The sequence below is a fragment of the Sus scrofa genome, chromosome 2 (genome assembly GCF_054392235.1).
Source record: "Sus scrofa isolate SSC_HxYL_T2T_F1_AM1 chromosome 2, Sscrofa_HxYL_maternal_Yorkshire_Landrace_v2.0, whole genome shotgun sequence".
Classification (NCBI taxonomy): Eukaryota; Metazoa; Chordata; class Mammalia; order Artiodactyla; family Suidae; genus Sus; species Sus scrofa.
The window spans coordinates 32,287,343-32,301,602 of NC_139384.1; the positions used below are offsets into that span (position 1 = coordinate 32,287,343).

Consider the following 14,260-nt stretch of genomic DNA (forward strand, 5'->3'; position numbering starts at 1 on the left):
GCCCACAGTCTGCTGGTTCTGTGTATGCATGTCTTTGATTAGATTCGTAAGCATACTGCTTCCTCTTCCTATTCTGTTTCTTTAACCTAAACAATGTGATTTTCCTTGCCAGTCTTGAAGAGTTATTATGAATTTTATCCCCTATTTATACCATGGCTGGTTTAAGCAAACGAAATTTTCTCCTAAATGTCTTGATAAAAACCAAATATACGGTCAAGTGTCAGGTTCAAAGACCAAGAGGATAATTTTTTTTAAAACATAGCTTAATTGATTTTAGGGCCAGAAGATTATTATTAGATAGCTAGGCAAGATTATCTATGGAAGAGACTATGGTATGTTCATCACCAAAGTCTGACTTTATGTTTCCTATTTCCACTTCAAGACAGTCTCTTTACTGGTATTTTAAAAAGCATAATTTAAATTATATCTCTTTTAACTATACTGGATTTAAACATATCTATAAAATACCAAAATTCAAATATTGCTTAATATTCAGATATCAAGCCCACCTTATTATCTCAATCATTATTTAATCAGTGGTGTACACAGAACGATTTGAGGTCTTTTGGCAGTATTACTGCTATTCCCTTACACAGAGGCTAGAGAAATCATTGTCACAAACACTTGGAATCTCTTTCAAATAATAATGAGGAATTACAGGTGTGGAATCTCTTCTCTAAATAATAGTGGTTTTAGAGAATTTTTTCTTTTCTTTATTTGCATAGGTATCTTTGGAATATATTTTTAAACTTACATATAAACATTTATTTTATAATTGATATATATTATATAATAACATTTCTTTCATAATTTTTGGTTCTTACACTTAGGTCTTTGATCCATTCTGAATTAGTTTTTGTATACAGGGTGAGGGAAAAGTCCAAACTTCATTCTTCTGCATGTAGCTATTTAGTGTCCCATGCCATTTGCTGAAAGACTATTCTTTTCCTAGTGAATGGTTCTGGTACCCTTGTTGAAAGGTAGTTGACCATAGATGTATGAATTTATTTCTAGGCTCTCACTTCTATTCTGTTGATTTATATGTCTATTTTTATTCAAGTACTAGACTCCTTGGAGAACTTCATATTTCAATTCCATGTGTTATATTTCTACTAATTTAATTGAATGTGAAGTTCTCATAGACCCTTGGAGTATCACCAAGCACAGTCCTTGTTTCTCTGATCTACTCAAATATGTCACTGAAGTCCAGACCTCAGTTGTAAAACAGGGATAATACTTTTCATGTCCAAGGACAGGAGTCTAGCTCAGATAAGCCCTTCAAGTCTTTCCAAGCCCTAAGGTTAAGGATTTGAGATTTACTAGCTTTGAAAGAATTGGTTCCAGAATACAAATCTATTATATATTCTAGTAGGGTTTTCCCACAAAATGGTTCTGGAATCTGATTTTCTGGGTTCAAATTATGGTCTCTCAAGTATTTAACATTGATCTAATTTATTAATTTCTCTGTATCTCAGTTTCCTTATATGCAAAGCAAAAATAATAATAGCATTTAAATAAAAATTCTCTAAGAATTGTTAGGTTCTGACTTAGTTTTTTTATTTGCTAGTTCTTTCATTATCGTTATGATTGCTATTTCTTAGAAATGTAAAACAAAATTAAACTCAAAACTTCTCTGCTGTAATTCATTCCTAATCAAAGTGTTTTAGTATGCATATCAGAAAAAGTGATTTCAGTGATTTAGAAATTTGACTTTCACATTCTATTCATTGTAGCCGATATTTTAGTTATACTATTTCTAGAATCCTGTTATAGTTATATACCTACACACTGTGGAACTAATCCCAAAGCCCTCGAACACGCTTAAGAAAAGGACTTTTTTGAGCTGATGAGGAAATTTTACAAAGACCCCCTCTTTCTGTATGTGGGGGGAACTGACCTCTTTTCTGAGAGTGTAGCTTTAAGAGGAATATACATAGAAACAAGGAAGGAAGAAGGGGACTAGACATGTTGACATCGCTTTTTTCCAATTTTTTTTTTTTTTTTTACTGTGGTAAAATACATATAAAATTTACCATTTAACCATTGTTAAGTGTACAGTTCAGTGGTAATTTAAATACATTCATAATGTGCTACCATCAACACCACCAGCCATCACCAGAACTCTTTTCTTCTTGTAAAACTATAACTCTGTACCCATTAAATAATAATTCCTCATTCCTCCTCCCTCTAGCCACCACTCTACTTTCCATTTCTATAATTGTGACTACCCTAAGCATATCATATGAGTGGATTCACAGTATTTGTCTTTCAACGATTGACTTATTTCACTTAGCATAATGTTCTCAAGATTTGTCCCTGTTGTAGCACATGTCAGAATTTCTTTCCTTTTTCAGGCTGAATAATATCCCATTGTATGTATATGCCACATTTTGTGTTTCTAGTCATTTGTCAGTGAATAGACAGGTTGCTTCCACATTTTAGCTTTTGTGACTAGTGCTGCTATGAACATGGGTGTACATCTCTCTTCAAGATCTATGTTCAGATCACCTTTACAATCATTGAAAAGATACCACAGGAAAATCAATCTCACATCATAATGATAATAGCAAGTTTACAATAAATCAAAGAAAAAAAATAAAATTAGTAAAGATGGAACTACCATATACTCACTGTATATGAAAACCACCAGTACACAAGAATTGAATAATGTAATCTAAAAGACATCTGGCTGCTCTGCCATTCTAAGCACCTGAGATTTCTTTTATCCAAGTGGTATATGAAAATTATTTATCAGGGTCATAAAGCATTTACATACTGTTCTTCATGATGAACCACCAGTGAGGGGAAAGTAGTTTTGGAAAGTTCTTACCTGGATAAGGTGTGTTGGCATTGTGATGATACAAGCTGAGAGAGAGGCTCGCAGAAGACCACGGAGAATATACAGGAACTTTGTAAGACTGTGACTGTTGTCACAGTTCTCAGTACAGCAAATGTCGTCTCCCCACAAAGGTGAACCAAGACTTTGGATTCCTATTCTTAAAATATTTTTCTGTTTTTTCTAAAGGAAAAGGAAGAAGGAGGCAAACATATTTGGTTTTATTAAACAACAGGATACCTCTTTTACTTTCATCTGCTATTCTTACTTTTTACTCAAAACAGATAAGGAACATAATGTCAATAGATGTGGTAAAAAAAAAAAAAACTTTATGTTCTTTCAGTAATAAGGCAATATAAAGGAAATCTTTAAGATTACAAGAGTATAAAAAAAAAACTGAAAAATTTTTTTTGTTATTTTTTTTTAAATTTTGGATATTTTGAAAAGTATCACAAGCCTCAAGATTTTAATTGTTTCTAAGTTTTAACAGTGACTACTCTGAGAATTATGTTTGTGGAAATTAAAGTAATATATAACAAATCACAGGTAACAAGCACCTGCCAATCTACTGTTCTTTTTCTTTTTTTTTGGCCCCACCTGTGGCATGTGAAAGTTCCCAGGCCAGGGATCGAACCTGTGCCACAGCTATAACCAAAGGTACAGCAGTGACAATGCTGGATCCTAAACATGCTGAGCCATGTGGGAACTCCAAGAGAATCTAAACTAGAATGCTTACAAACCATTCTTAATATTACAAAATTCTACTAGTTGTTCAATAAACTACAAAGTGCTCAATATTTCTCAGATAAAGTCTATCATGTCCACTGCCTCATATTTTGTTTGAAAGTTTAAAAATGTATGTTTTGGGGTTTTACATTTTACACTTTCCTCTATTTCTTCTTCTGAAGCTATTTTTATGATAATAATTTGACACTTTTCATATTACTTTGGTGAATATTTAGAACCTGAGCCCATTAACATTAAGGTCACATAATAATAGTGAATAATACTTCTTGGGAAAAGAATATTTAAAGACCATTAAACAAAACCAAGTATAATTGTCAATAAATGTTTGTTAGCAGATGTGCTTATAATAAATTCTACTGTTTGGGTTATACTAACCGAACATGTTTTGAAAATGCTTTCCTTAGCAATTCAGTAAGATTTCCAGACAAAGGAAGGAGGTGTTAGGAAAACCTGACACATGAAAATAATTGGAAAATCATGATTACAATCCTAATGGGGAAAATAAGATTTCTCTCTTAAAGCAAAGATTTTGAATGTGCCACTTTATATGTGATTTCTAATGAAACAAGATCCTAAAATATATCATTTGCTATTGCTATACAGACTACCACTAATAAAATGTATTAACCAACTCTTTATCAGCTGATATACTATATCCATCTTACTGATATTAGACATGGAAATGATTTTGTGTATTCCTTTTCATGGAGAATTTATTGACAAAAGAAAGATGGGTAAGGTAGAGGCTACAGTTTGTACCGGGCAACTAAGTAGATATATGATTCTGGGCAAAAAAACCCAAAAAACAAAAAACACTACTTAGGCTTTAGTTTTCTCATCTCTAAAAAAAAAAAAAAAAGGATAGAACAGGACATTGGGTCATTGTTCTATGACAGCATATACTTCTTCAAATATATATTATTGGTTCAAGCCACTGCAGTGACAAATTGGATCCTTAACCCACTGAGTCACCAGGTAACTCCTAATTCTTCAAATATATAAAAGTGATATAACAGCCTGGATAAAACTATAAGAGTGAGATTTTTAAAAATGAGGAATTCAGTCTAATCATATTTGAGGAAACCTGAAGCACAATGATACTATCAAGGCAGGTGGCCTAATTTTCTTATCTGGTTGCCTTGAGGTGATAATGACAGCCATCTAAGATACCATATGCTGTGACCCTCAACAGTCCATAAAAATTGTTTTCTTTTTATTTGTGTTACTTGAATAAAAGTAACATGATGTGAGAAGTATAATAAGTTTCTGATGGATTCCTATATCTGTGAAATATGATAGGTTATTCATTTTTCTATATTACTTAGAAACTCAGAATTTAAACAAAATGGCAGGGTAAAGGTTCATGTTGTTATTCCTAAACTTGTTATCTCATGAACTAGAGCTTAAGTTAAATTCCTAACCCAAAGAGCAACTTGGGAAGAAAAAGAAAAATTGCCCCCAAATCTACGTATTAGAATGAAATCTGATGATAAAAGGAGAGCAGCATCATATCTTTTACTCTGTCAACATTTCAGAAACTAGAGGTGAACTGTATTTTAACCCACAGTCACCATTACCAAGTATTGTTGTATCTAAAAGTACCTGCTACAAGTTTATAACAAAAATGCTATAGGTACAGAATCAGAACCACAGTTTAGTGACTTTTGCAGTTACACTGATGTACACATATAGAAAGAATGAAACTATTAAGCCAGAGAATGAATGGGTGATAAGATATTTAAGTGAAGTGGGTACACAGCACAGTAGAACATAACTAAGCATAATACTTCAACGCAGGGAGTACATTTATATTTTTGAAAATGTGATAGCATCACAAATGCAGAGCTGAGTTTCCTGTATTGTTTGGGACACACAATTCCTTCGCTAGACCATATAATAATGAAGAATACTGTGAGGCATAATAAAAAAAATAAACTTTTGCTGGTAGCTGAACAATAAAGTTAAACTTATTCCTATGAAGAAATCTAAAATATTTAACCTGGTATTCTAAGTAAAATGAGTGTTCAAATTTCATTTATTGTACATTTCTTAAATATCTGAAAATTAAAATTTAAAATCAAACAAAATTATGACAGCAATTTGTAAATGTCTCCACTTCAAATTACTCTACTTAGACCACTATTAATTATATGGTAGTATATGAGCTACTTTACTTAGTGCCACTATTAATTATATGGTAGTATATGATATTCTCTTCCTTAGAGTCTATTTGCTGCTTCCAAATAGTTAGTTTATTTGAAAATGTAGTGATAGAGAAAGCAAGATGAAAATATCCTTTTAAAAAATAGGATTTATTTCAGTGCCAGAATATTATTTTGACTCAGGAATAATGTTTTTTGAAGTGGTACCAGAGAGATGCATTTTTGTGGCTTCTGGAAGTCATTTAAAGTTTCTGAGAAAGATATATAGACTAGGTAATTTGGCAAATGATACAATTTATAATTTTAAAATACAGCAATTCATTAACTATATTTTAGTTCCAATAAAAGGGAAAACATATATTTATAACTTATTGGTATTTAATTTAATTAAAAAAAATTTTTAGCATTCTTAGTACTCAGTATAAAAACGTCTATCCCAACCCTGTTTAATCTTCATGAAAACCAACAGTTATAGAACCTCTGGTTCTGAGACCCAAGCCAGTTTGTTGTCTATCAGTGTTCATAAAATAAAAAATTGTTTACTGAAGATGGTATTGATTCATACTCAAATAAACAAGGAAGAAAACAAACCCTTCATTCCATTCCAATAATAGCTTACTTTTTTAAGGGTTCTTTGGGTTTGTGTGTGTGTATACATACACACGTAAGTATGAATGTCTTTCTTTGCTATTGCCTTTGCTTTTTTTGCATTCTATAAAATTTCTTGCTCTTAGAAGATGTGTCATCATTCTGCAAGAGCAGCAGCTCTGCACACTGTACCACAGGAACTGTTATGACATGCCTGTTTCCATAGTTACCAGAGCGAGTGGGGAGAGGTGTCTGTCAGGGACCAATTTACCTCTCCAGACGGGCACTGCCACCAAAAAGATGACATGGTGCCCATAAATCTTAGCTAGGACCAAAAATGGAGCAACAATAAGCAAAATAAAACTGTACTAATTACCATGGGCCAATACAAAAACTGTAACATACATGAAAAGTCACCTATAAATGAATGTTTGTGCTTTACCATACACATATAAGTATTTAAAACCAATGCTGCTATTAAACTGATGATCAAAACAAATTTTAAAAGTATGTATTTTGCCATGAACAAAGTGTTAAATATAGCAATAGAGCTATTAAGAATATTTAATATCATATCTATGATATGAATTAAGAGCAAATGTAGCTGATAATGCCAAAAATAAGGCTTTTGGCTTTTTTGTCTTAATGGTGCTCTTTAAAAAATAATTTTGCCAAAATAATATAAATGAAATGCAAATCTTTTAGCAGCAATAGCAATTAAAATCACTAAGGAAGAAGTGTGAAAGGCATGATATCTAGAAATAAAATTTCTGTCATTTTGTTTAAGTTAAACTAACCAGAATACTTTTAATAGTAGGAATCCAGAGGAGGTTTTTAAAAAGAGCTAGAGGTGAAATAGTTAAATTATAAAATATTTAATGTACCAAATAAAAATGCATCTTTTATTCAATGAGACAATTCAAAGCATAATATAATAAATCAAATCTTGAAGTAATTAATTCTTACTCATAATCCTTATCCTTAATTCAAAATTGAGGCCTGAATGACAGAAATATAAAAAATTTAGACAGAAAAGTACAAATCCTACAGATTTAATAGTAACTTTCCAACTGTGGCTATTTATTAATTCCAGGCGCTACAAATGCATATTTAAAAATAATGATGATGGTGTGTGTGAACATCTTATGTGCGTCCACTGAGAACTTAGCTAAAATTCTTAATACATATTTACAGTCAAACTAAGGCTGCCTGTGCTCTGCTTATTTACATCCTCTGTGCTGAGAAAGAGCTTGTTCACTGATGGTTATTTTAAGACCTTCTGGGTCTACATCTAGAGAGTTTGAAAAGAACATCACATACATTATTATAAAAAGGTTTTGTTGGTAAAAATCAATACCTGGGGGTTGCAGCCATCAAATCCTTCCTCATAAATGATGTTCTGGATAAACTGAAGCAGTCTTTTGTAGCCATGAGTCAAAGAACTGTTGATAAGAAATGGTTCAAATACAGAAATGGGTTTATTACACAGGAAATATAAATGTAAGCTAAAACATTAAATAAACAATTAAAAGGTACACATTTATGAGGTACTTTGATATAAGATGAACCAAAATAGTATAAATAATTTAAAAATAAAGAGTCAATACATCCATGGAGTAAGTTGCAGTGCCCTATATTAACTAGCTTCATGTTCTTGACATCATGGGAAGATAAAAATCTGTGGAGACTGAGATGACTTAATTATGTCAGGTTTAGTTACCTCCAAGAAAATTAATGATTTAATGAAGCAACCTAAAAGATGAAGCCACTATAGCTTTTCAGGGGTAATCACAGATAATTAACACATAGTTAATGAATTGCTATGCCAAGTACACCTGAATCAGTATCCTGATCACCTGAGCTCATCTTTCATCAAACTTTTAATATTCTTAGACCAAACTGCTAAAATAATAGTGATTTAAAAGCTTGATTTTTCAAGACAAATGAAAACAGGTGAGTATAAGGTCCACTTTTGTCTCTAAAGAGAAGACAGTGAAACCAATGTAAGAATTTAAGAAGATAAACTATTTCCCACATGAATACTAGCATTAACATTACTATTTTAAAATATTTTACAAATGCTACGAAATACAATGAAAATTTAGTAAGAGTAAAGAAAATCTGCTTTAACATTAAGTGAATTTCAGATTCTTCATAATGGACAACCCATGTTCTACGTCTGAACATTAAATGTCATGATAATGAAATTTGGGAGTGTTGCAATTTCATAGACATTAAAGTGCCTAATACCGTAAAAGCTGTGGGTGACCTTAAAAATACAACTATTTGCTTTACTGTGATACTAAGTAAAGTCATCGTTTAGGCAGACGTGCCTGCCCTAAGTAAAGAAGGAAATATAATTTGAAACATATAGGTAACATTAAGAATATTAGAAGTTAGGAAATGTAGCAAACTGCTTAAATCAAAGTGTGCAAAATCAATGGTAAGGGGTTCAGCAAAACTGTAAACGCTTTATTGAACAGTCACACCTAGCCCAAAAGTACCTCTCTAACAAAACAAACAAACAAACCAAAAAACAAACCCCCAAACAAAACAACAACAAAACAAAAGAAAGAAAGAAAACAAAAAGGAAATCGAGAGAAAATAATGATGTTCTGTGTAAAACAAGTATTGCTCCAGTTGAAGGATTTGGCAGTACAGTTATTACTCATTTCCCCATTTTCAGTAAAAACACTATGGGCTGCAAGAACACATATTTCAACTTTCATGATTGATGAAATGTGTCTATAAATAAATAAATAATAATCCCTAAGGACAATGATTATGACTCTTTCATATCTTAACATATCTTTGTTCTGGCTAGCTCAACTTTGAGAACACAGTGTTGCTCTTTGAACACAGCAGATTCAATTCCTATCTGGGTCAATTAGCTTTGCACAGGGGCTAAAATCTGCTCCAAGGTCCCAGATTATGAAATGAATTCCAGCCAACCATTTGACGAATGTCACTATAGGTTAAAGGAGAGTGGATCAAAATCATATCCAGTGCATCCTAATGCACCAATAATGAACCTACCTAAGACCACTATTATTTTATATATGCCAAAAGTTTAAGCATTTTCCCCTATGCCCCAAATTGTTTAATAAAATCTGCCTTGTAGTATTTAGCAATAAATTTGTTATCTAAAGACACGTTACTAAATTCTACATACACAAATTACTTCTTAGTTTTTTAATTGTCACCATTTAACCAACCAACACAATCTGTTATTTACTTCATCTTCTCACAGTCTCACAAGTCTGTTAAGGTAACTATAGTAGATCTAAGATTCTCTTCAAAGGTTTTGAGGGATTTCTTTTGATATGAGAATAAAAACAAAAACATAAAGCTAAATAATACATCTTAGTCACTTTCCTTATTTCACAATGACATAAACAACCCAATCACTAACATCAATTAGAATGCTGAAATAAAATAAAATTCTCCAAACTAGTTAAGATTTCTAAGACAATAAGCACTCTGATGACAAAAATCAGAGGGAAAATAATCAATACATTTAGGTATATTAATTGTGAATATTCATTTGGGGATACATGGGATTGGAATTTTTAAAACTGGACTAGTTATATGGTATTAACATGCAAATACTAAGTAATGTTAATCTCCATGAGATATATTTCCTTGTCAGTAGTATTTACAGTAATATATATATACATATATATATATATAATTTATATATTTTTTGCCAAAAATAAATATCTGGTATTGTCACCTGAATTTTTTAAAATTAAACCTCTTTAATTTTGAGGATGTTGCCTTTTTGTTTGTTCAGCAGTTTGGTCTTAACAGGAGTTGTTAGGAAGGAAACATGTTACAAATATGACTCTGGCTTCCTTATTAATATTTCCAAACATTTAACAAAGGTTAGGTTATCATAATGTTTACAACTTATTCAAAGGCAGCACATTTCAAATCATGTATACTATTCTGCCTAATTTTCATAATTTTCAATAAGTTTTATAGTAAAATTATCTATAGTTTTAAAGATGTAGAATTTCAAGATAGATGAAATTCTACATCTTTAAAACTATAACAGTATAAAGAACATAAAAATTATTAGAATTTTACCTTTAAAATATTAAGCAGTTAAAATATTCTTTATTTTAAAGAAATAAAATTGTCCATGTGCATTATTTATAATTAAGTAGATAATGAATAACAGTTTCTCAAACAATGAACAAAAGAATACTTATAAATGTACTAATGTGATCAAAGAATAAGTGTAATAACAAAAAGGTTAGGTAACAGGAGACAAGATTTTATTTGGGAAAAACTAAATTATAAAAATAAAATTAGTATATGTGAAATTAGCCGATAAATGAAAAGTTTATTCATAGGTAATAAGCTCTTGGGGTTGTTTCTAACAAGACTACCCGATTTTAATTACATCAACTGATAAAATGTTGGCACATCATAAATACTCAAAACCTTCTGCATCACTGTCACAACATTTGATCATTACAATAACTTTGTGAGGTAAGCATAGCCATTATCTCCATTTTATGGTTGAGAAAATTAAGACCCATTAGAGGTTAAGTACAATTAAGTGACAGAAGTGGCACTTAAATTTCAAGTTTTCTAAAACTTCAAGTTACCTCTTTTGGTTAAAATAAGATAAAGCCTCAGAGTGAGACCTAGATTCACTGAAAAGTCTGTGGGTTTAAATCCACTAATGTGGCTCAGATGAGGTTTGAACATGGCTCCATTCAACGTGGTCAAAGTATTCAGGTATATGGTTTTAGGAAGGTATTTCTCTTTCTGTTGCACTGGTAAGAATTTTACCAATAGGACTTACTTGTATTCACTTGGAGTATGGTTTACAAAGAAAATTCAATATTGAAAAGCATAGATTTACAAATATACAAACTAGACACCAATAAGAGTGGAAAGAATGCACAAGATCTGGGTTTTAGTTCTACCTATACCAACAACTGGAGGAAAATGTGTGATTTGAAGCAAATTCTTAAATTTTTCTGTTCTGCGGTTCAAAATTTTCTCATGCTGCACTGGATAATCTCTGTTGCCTATTCTGATTTAAAATGATCTGATTCAAGAATGACTTTTTCTTTTCTTTTAAGAATGACTTTTCTCATTAAAATGATTCATGGCTAGGTTTTAAAAAGTAAGAACTTCCGGTGCATTTAAATATTGATTTAATTACTTGTTAGAAAGAGAAACTATTATCACTACAATTAGGATTAATGTAAAGATGAAGTACTTTTGACATTATGCAAATCATTGAGAAAAATATGATTTTTATTACCCCAAATCTATTTACACATATATTTCAGGTATTCATCTATGACAAAGAGTGAGATATAAGAAAGCAGGCACAATATCAAATGTTTCAACTGTGTAAAATAGTTTGCTGAGCTAGTTATATTAGCATATAATTTGCATGTGACTATAAAGACTGTGAAGTCTATTCACAAGTAATTTTCAAGTTGTAAATTCTATTATTATTACCCTGAAGGATGTCATTTATTGATTTTTCTTTTCTGATGCTTTTCACCTAACAACATTAAGTTGGATTTTCTTCACCATGGATACTTAACTAAAAGAAGAACACATAGGGACTAGGAATGTATTGGGGCACCAAGGAGGGCTATGACCAGCTCACAGATCTCTGGACCACAGCTGGTAAAGACCTAAGACCATAAAGATGCAAGAACTGCATGTATCCATGAAACAAGCCACTGTCTGACAGGGACACTGTTGAGAGTGGTTATGGTCTTTCATGAAAAATAATTTAGTTCCACCTGACTTTGATTTCCTTTAATTACTGACATAATTACAATCATTATTGCTGTCATCTCTCCAACTCTGGGTCATTACTCATCTTTCAAATACCCTGGCCTTCAGTTTCTAGACCTCCTCTCTTCCAACGATCTTGTCTCCATTCTGCCTACAACGTTCACTCCCATGGTCATACCCTAGACCTTGTCATCAACAGTAACTGCTATCCTTGTATAATCTCAGTTCATACACTCTCCTCTCCGTAACTTCCACTTTCTATATTTTCACCCAGAGTCACATTTAACCAGAATAGTAGTTTTGCTGAGCAAGTGAGACAAGCAAAGAGAAGGGCAAAGAAGTGAAGATAAAAACTGACTGTGGAGTTCCCGTCGTGGCTCAGTGGTTAACAAATCTGACTAGGAACATGAGGTTGTGCAGGTTCGATCCTTGGCCTTGCTCAGTGGGTTAAGGATCTGGCATTGCTGTGAGCTGTGGTGTAGGTTGCAGACACGGCTTGGATCCTGAGTTGCTATGGCTATGGTGTAGGCCGGCAGCTACAGTTCCGATTAGACCCCTAGCCTGGGAAGCTCCATATGCGTGGGTGCGGCCCTAGAAAAGACAAAAAGTCAAAAAAAGACAAAAAAAACTTGAGCATGTATCAAGATGGTTAATTAGTTGAAAGAGCCTGTCAAGGTAGGTGAGAGAAATGGTAGGAAATGGTACAGAGGTCTCAGTGGAATCAAATGCTTGCATCAGGGCTCTCCAGCCTCTTCCATTAGCTTGCTTATTTTATACATAGAGGTTTGTATCTCTTAATCCTCTATCCCTATCTTGCCCCTCCTCCCTTTCCTTTCCCAGCTGGTAACCACTAGTTTGTTCCCTATATGTGTGAGTCTGTTTCTGTTTTGTTATATTCATTTTATTTTTTAGATTCCACATATAAATGATAACATATAGTATTTGCCTTTGTCTGACTTACTTCACTAATTATTATACTCTCCAGGTCCATCCATGTTGTTGCCAATGGCAAAATTTCATGACTAATATTCCATTGTATATGTGTATTACATTTTCTTTATCCATTCAACTGTTGGTGGACACTTAGGTGGCTTCATATCTTGCCTATTATAAATAAGGCTTCTATGAAGATGGAGATGCATGTATTTTTTGAATTGGTATTTTCATTTATTAAGTCTTTTAATAATCTTTCAAGAGTGGGTCAAGTAATGTGGGAAACACAAGCAGGATTGAAGGTGATGGACACTTGAGTCTACCTTAGTAAAGGTGCATCTTCAATGACTCTCCTCAATATTGGGAGATTTGGCTGGCATCCCCCTTGTTCTCCACTGTCACTTTCAAACCACCCCTCCCCTACTTTCAAGTAAAATCACTCACACACACACACACACACACACACACACACACACACAAATGCATTTTTTTTTTTTTAAAGCTTTTAGTATTTAGCCAACCCCAATCATTCTCGTTTTAAGCTGCTATCTTTATCAAGCTTCTGGACATTTCCCTCTATCAAGACATTGTACTTGGTTTCCAGTCCTAATTCAAACATCTTATTCTCAATCTACACCTCTTATCTTGGCAACTTGCTTTGTTCATTTACCCTCACTACTAAGTTCAGTAAGTCCACTGACAGTCCACTACCCCTTCTCTTCTCACATTAATAGCAGTTGTCATCAGTTCATTTTCTTTAGCCTAGAGAATGTGGCCCATCATTTTATTCACCCTCTAACACCTTTGAATCCTTTGCTCTTTTCCTTTTGTTGATGGCACCTGGTAAATTTCAATTCTATTTGCACCCAGGAATGAGCACAGATGCAAGAAAGTCCCACAACTTGACAGACTGGTACCACCATAAATATTTCATACTTCTCTAGTTGGTGTGTTCTTCCCGTCTATGAAACAATCACTTCAAACCTTGCCCATTTAACCCAAACTCCTAAGTAAGTAACTGTTCCTTAGTGGATGACCTTGCCTATTACCCACTGAGTAAAGAGAAAACATCGATACTTATCTTCAATGTTACTCAAGACTCTGCCTCCAACTGTACAAAGCTATTTGTTTGCATCTGCACTGTTTTCCTCTGCTTTCTTCTCTCCTTCCCTCCAGAGAAAGAAATGCTATTACCATCTTAAGGGCCAATCCTTTCAAA

General features: G+C 32.8%; 1 protein-coding gene across 1 annotated transcript in view; it reads right to left on the bottom strand.

Annotated features, from left to right (window-relative positions):
* Window positions 1-14,260, bottom strand: part of ELP4 (elongator acetyltransferase complex subunit 4) — a 226,732-nt gene that overhangs the window by 141,838 nt on the left and 70,634 nt on the right. Inside the window, exons 6-7 of the mRNA XM_003122892.7 lie at window positions 7,691-7,775; window positions 2,831-3,019 (exon numbers count right to left, since the gene is read on the bottom strand). Coding sequence (XP_003122940.4) covers window positions 2,831-3,019; window positions 7,691-7,775 — 274 coding nt within the window. The remainder of the gene's footprint in view (window positions 1-2,830; window positions 3,020-7,690; window positions 7,776-14,260) is intronic.